Here is a 5,363-nt window from a genome sequence, read left to right on the forward strand (position 1 = left end):
TACCAGTACCGAGGTATCCATGGGCTTTTCCATGGCCCACATCCCTTGGGATTGGGCCTCACTCATCCCTGTCCTCAGGAAAAACAGGAATTACCATCCTTTACCATCCCTGCTGCTGCATCCCATTTTATTCCTCCAGAGGGCATTAAAACTCCCCTTTCCCTCCTAACCCTGCCCTGGAATCGGGAGTTGCTCATTCCAGGCTCTGTTTTCCAGTGTTTGGATCCTACACGGATGTGACTCCCAGGCAGTTCTTCAATGTCCAGGTGAGCAGCACCTTTGGAATCACTTTGGGGGGTGGGATGGAGCTCCAGGAACCTCTTCCAGAGGACAGGATGGGGAAGTGGGAATATTCCCTTCCCTTTGTACCATTTACATGACCCAGAGCTGATCCCAGTGGATTATCCTGTGCTCCAGGTAGGTTTTGCTGCCGGAAGTGAAGGATTGGGCTGCAGGATCCCAGTGGATTCCTGATCCCAAGTCCTTCTCTCCCAGCTTCCATACTATTTCAGGATAATAATAATTCCCTGCCTGCCCATGACACTGAATATTCCTATGGGAGATAGGGGGGAAAAAAAAGAGGGATATTTCCCTCCCTTCATTCCCCTCTGCTGGAATTTCTGCTGACTTGGCTTCTCTCTCTTCCCAGCTGGACACGGAATATCGGAAGAAATGGGATTCCCTGGTGATCAAACTGGACGTGATCGAGCGGGACGTGGCCACGGGCTCTGAGGTGATTCACTGGGTCACCCACTTCCCGGTGAGTCCCCGCCCATCCTGGGATCTGCCCTGGGCAGGGCCGGGAGCGGGAGCTGATCCCAGTCCTGGGGCCCTTCCTGCAGTATCCCATGTATTCCCGGGATTACGTCTACGTCCGGCGCTACAACGTGGACAAGGAGAACAACCTGATGGTGCTGGTGTCAAGGTGGGTGTTCCTGGAGGGAATTCCCAACATTCCCATCCCTAAAGATCTACTGGGAGCTGGGTATAAACTCACTTGACTTCACTGACCCCCATCGATCCTGCCGATTTTCATTTGGGTAATAAAACAGCTGGTTTTTTTGGGGAAAAAAGGCCTTTTTTTTTACCCCCCACCTCCAAAAAATGGGTGAATTCTGGGTGTAATTCTCACCATGAGCTCACCTTGAGATGCTCCTCCTCCTCCCAGAGCTGTGGAGCATCCCAGCGTTCCTGAGGATCCCGAGTACGTCCGGGTGAGGACCTACGAGTCCCAGATGGTGATCCGACCCCACAAAACCTTTGATGAGGTAAATCTGGGAAAGGGGGCAGAAAACCTGGCATGGGAAGGATCCTCCTGCTGCTCCAGAGGGAGCTGCTCCTTCTCCTGTCCTGGGGGCTGGGGGCAATAATCCAAACATTGGGAAAGTCCAGCCTTAAGGGTTGGATTTGATGATCTTTAAGGTCTCTTCCAGCCCAAACCATTCCATGATTTATGGGAAGGGGATGAGTTATTTTTCCAAAGGCAAGGGAAACACATCCATGTGGGGCTTGGGAAGGATTTGCAGCTCTATCCCACTATCCTGGGACTTTTCCTTCAGGAATTTGGTGCTCTTGAGGGAGCCAAACACTCCCTTTCAGAGCCTTTAAAAAGCCATGAGCCTCCCAAGTATCATTCCAAGCACTAAATCCTCTTGGAAAAAGCCTTGTGGGGTATTCCCAGGCCATCCAGAGCCTGGATAGAGCTTGGAATACTTGAGGAATTTCACCCACTCCTCCCAAACTCCCTCCTGGTAGGATTTCCTTGAGTCTTTCATCAGTGCTCTCAGAGGCTCCGGCAGCTTTTCCCATGGGATATGAGCAGGGAATTCCTGTCTCTCCGGGGTGGCTCCAGCAGGCATTTGGGATGGGCTGGGGATCCCAGGAATGTTTGTCTCCCCCAGAATGGGTTCGATTACCTGCTCACCTACAGCGACAACCCCCAGACCGTGTTCCCGCGGTACTGCGTCAGCTGGATGGTCTCCAGTGGTGAGTGCCCGGAATTCCCTTGGGATACTCCCTCCAGAGGGGCCCCCTTCCCTTCCCACTCCAGAGCAGGGAGAGGGGTACATGGAGAGGCTTAAAAAGTGACATTATGGGGGCAAAATGGGGAAGGAAAAAAAAAACTGGGAGGGACAGGAAGAATCAGGAGGGAAAGGAAAAGTTTGGAGGGAAAGGGAAAATTGTGAAGGAAAGGCAAAATTAGGAGGGAAAGGAAGAACTGGGAATAAGAAGAACCTGGGGGGAAAGGAAGAATTGGGAGGGTAAAGAAAAAAATTGGGAAGGACAAGAATCAGGAGGAAAGGAAAAATTAGGAGGGAAAAATCCAGGAGGAAAAGGGAAAATCAGGAAGGAGAAGAAGAATGAAGAGAGCTGGGAACGGAGGAGGGGATGGAGTGGGAGCCTCTTCCCTTGGCAGTCACAGATCCCAGCAGGCTCTCCCTCCACCTTTTCCCAGGAATGCCGGATTTCCTGGAGAAGCTGCACTCAGCGGCCCTGAAGGCCAAGAAGATGGAGCTGGAGGTCCGGGATTACCTTTCCAAGGGCTCGGACACAGCCCCAGAGCCCTGTGGCCCTGCCCAGCTGGAATACGCCTGAAGAGCTGGAATTCTGGAAATTGCCTCGGACAGGGACCCGTGCTGTGGGATTTCAGCCCCGTTTTCCCTCCCCAGCCCATTCCCGATGCTCAAGGACAGGGATTTGTTCCCCCTGCTGCGTGTGCATGGTGGAATCTGCATCTCCTGGTCAATGGTTCCTCATCCCAACAAGAGAAAAACCATGGAATTCCCACTTCTTCTGGCAGTGGGTTCTCCCCACTCCTTGTCCCTGCTCAGAATGGAATGTTTTCAGGATGCAGTGGCACCGCAGGGATTGGTGATGGTGCTCCACGTCACCATTTTGGGGGGTTTTGCCCTCCAAAACAGCTCTTCGACCTCCTCATCCCATTGGGATTACTAGGACTGGGGGGTTGGGATTACTGGAAAGAGGTGTTTGAACTGATGAAACGGGGGAAAAAAGGCAGTTTTGGGGGGGGGTTTAGGAATTGGGAGGCACCCTGAGCCCCATCCCCAGTTTGGGGGTCTCCGTCGACCTTGGGAATCTGGGAAAACAGCAGGAACAGAAAACTACTTAATAAACATCTAGGATCTTCATTAGCTCCTAATTAACGACCCCCCCCTCTCCCAGTCACCAATTTGGGGGGAGGGGTTGGCCCCCCCCCTTTAATCATCACTATAAATTCTCACTTGATAATAAATTTATCCTAATTTTATCATCCCCTTTGGAGCATCCAATTTTCACCTTCCCCCCCTTCCCAAAATTCACTCCCCCCAGCCGAATTAGCACCATTAATTAGTGAGGAACCATCTCCCTCACACATGGAATTTTAGGGGAGTTTCCAGTGGGTCTAATTTTTTCAGGGGGGAGAGGGGGCTTCCAGTGGATCCCACCTCCCCATAGACTGGAACTCTGGGGAGAGGGTTTAGGGTTCCCAAATCCCACCCTGACCCTCCTCCCCAGAACTGTTGGGATCTGGGAATGCCAGTGGTGGGACACACCTTTATTGCACACAGAGAGCAGCAGGCAGCGGGCGCGGGGTGGGGGGGTGGGGCTGGGGGTCCTGGTGGGGGTTACAGCCCCCCCAGCTCTCTTTCTGGGAGAGGGAAAGGGGTGTTTTCCCTGAGTTTCCCCATCCTGAATCCCCCCCAGGGTGGCTCAAACTGGGGGAGGCCCAAGGAATCTCGTACTGGGACCCCCCAAAGAACCTCGTACCGAGGGGTCCTGGGGGTGGGTCCCTGGTGGGATTTTATCCTGGGGGGTCCCCCTGGTGGGATCTTCATCTCTTGGGGTCCCCCCAGGGGGTCACAGCAGGTTTTTGTTGCGCTTGGGGACGATTTTCCTCACGGTCCTTCGCTCTGAGATGTTCCTCCGGACACGGACGGTGGGGCCTGGGGGGTGCTCAGGAGCCAGCGAGGGGCTCGAGTGGGCCTTGGTCAGGGTAGGGGGGTCCGGGGGGGCCCACCCTGCCTGCGCCTCCCACCCCTCCAGGTCCCGGGCGCCCGAGTTCAGCCACGTCTCCAGCACCTGCACGTAGGTCTCATAGCGCCGGCGCTGGGGGGACAGGGGTGGCGGTCACGGACAGGTCACCTCCCGGGATCACCATCCCTGTCCCCATGTCCCCTCCTGTCCCCAGGGTCTCTGTTCCATAGCAGTGTCCATCCCATGGGAAAAATAGGGGTGGGGATGGACCACCACCACCATGGGGACATTCCTGGTGTACTCGTGTCCATGTGTCCCCCCCATCCCTGGGATCCCCCTGCCCTATAGTGGTGTCCATCCCGTGGGAAAAATAAGGATGGGAATGAGCTGCTATCACGGGGACATTCCTGGTGTCCCCAGTGTGCCCCATGTCCCACAGTGGTGTCTCCACCATAATGAAGATAAGGATGGAGATGAGCTGTTGCTGTGGGGACGTTCCTGGTGTCCCCCACGGAGAAGAAAAGGTTTAAAATAAGAAACCACCCTGGGGACCTCCCCAATGTCCCTGATGTGTCTGGTATCCTGGTGTTCCCCCTGTCCCCACCCACCTCCTCCAGCAGGAATTCCTTCTTGACTCGATACTCGTCCAGGTCCCGGGCTCGGCCTCGGCCCTCGGGGAGGTGCCTCTGGTGCTCCAGGAGCTCCTGCCCCACCCGCTCCAGCCACTGCTCGTGGCATCGCAGCTGCTCCTCCTGAGGGGAGACCAGGGCTGACCCCCACCCACCCACCGGGGGGCACGGGGGAGACTGGTGGGCACCCATGGGTGTCACCCCTATTTGGGGTCCCAGGGGTCTCACCGGGGGGCTCCTGCTGGGCGCCGTGGGCAGGATGGGCCTCACGAAGCGTCGCTGGGACCCCACGGCCGCCGGGAACGGAGGGGAGGAGAACAGGGCGGCCACGAGATTGATCCGGGAAATCCAGGACAGCATCTCCTCGGAGGTGCTGCATCGTGACATCACCAGTGACGTCACCAGTGCTGTCACACCCTGCAGGGACCCCCCCTGTGGCCCACCTTCCCCCAGGTCACTCACGGCGCCTGGAACAGGAACAGCCTCCGCTCGGCCGTTTGCAGCCGGAACACGTGGGGCCGTTTGGTGTATTTGGGGGCCCTCTCAGCCAGGGCATGGTGGACCCCCAGGGGCTCCTCAATCCCCCCACCTTCCTCCGGGGGAGCCCCGGGGGATCCCGGCTCCGAGGGGCGTCGGGAGATCCCCCGGGCCCCACTCCCGGCCTTGAGGAAGAACAGGAATGTCCCACGGAGAACAGCCTGGAAGGGTTTCCAGCCCCGGCGGCCCCAGGGAGCTGGGAACGGCGGGATGGGGGTGGGA

At 56.7% G+C, this 5,363-nt stretch overlaps 2 protein-coding genes across 2 annotated transcripts in view; one reads left to right on the top strand and one right to left on the bottom strand.

Annotated features, from left to right (window-relative positions):
- The window catches only part of STARD7 (StAR related lipid transfer domain containing 7), a 6,968-nt gene extending 4,150 nt beyond the window's left edge, over positions 1–2,818 (top strand). Inside the window, exons 3-9 of the mRNA XM_027910360.1 lie at positions 7–13; positions 217–266; positions 650–760; positions 843–925; positions 1,169–1,268; positions 1,902–1,986; positions 2,456–2,818. Coding sequence (XP_027766161.1) covers positions 7–13; positions 217–266; positions 650–760; positions 843–925; positions 1,169–1,268; positions 1,902–1,986; positions 2,456–2,595 — 576 coding nt within the window. The 3' untranslated portion in view covers positions 2,596–2,818. The remainder of the gene's footprint in view (positions 1–6; positions 14–216; positions 267–649; positions 761–842; positions 926–1,168; positions 1,269–1,901; positions 1,987–2,455) is intronic.
- A 717-nt stretch (positions 2,819–3,535) lies between these two features.
- On the bottom strand, positions 3,536–5,341 carry LOC114072470 (PH and SEC7 domain-containing protein 4-like). The gene is made up of 5 exons (XM_027910363.1): positions 5,067–5,341; positions 4,833–4,977; positions 4,584–4,727; positions 3,857–4,107; positions 3,536–3,723 (listed from the first exon to the last, which is right to left on the bottom strand). The coding sequence occupies exons 2-4, from the start codon at positions 4,962–4,964 to the stop codon at positions 3,859–3,861; spliced, it is 525 nt and encodes a 174-aa protein (XP_027766164.1). The 5' UTR covers positions 4,965–4,977; positions 5,067–5,341; the 3' UTR covers positions 3,536–3,723; positions 3,857–3,858.
- Between the last annotated feature and the right edge of the window lie 22 nt (positions 5,342–5,363).

This window comes from Empidonax traillii, unplaced genomic scaffold (assembly GCF_003031625.1).
Source record: "Empidonax traillii isolate 1590-97213 ecotype Southwest subspecies unplaced genomic scaffold, ASM303162v1 scaffold3273:size34157, whole genome shotgun sequence".
In the NCBI taxonomy this organism is placed as follows: Eukaryota; Metazoa; Chordata; class Aves; order Passeriformes; family Tyrannidae; genus Empidonax; species Empidonax traillii.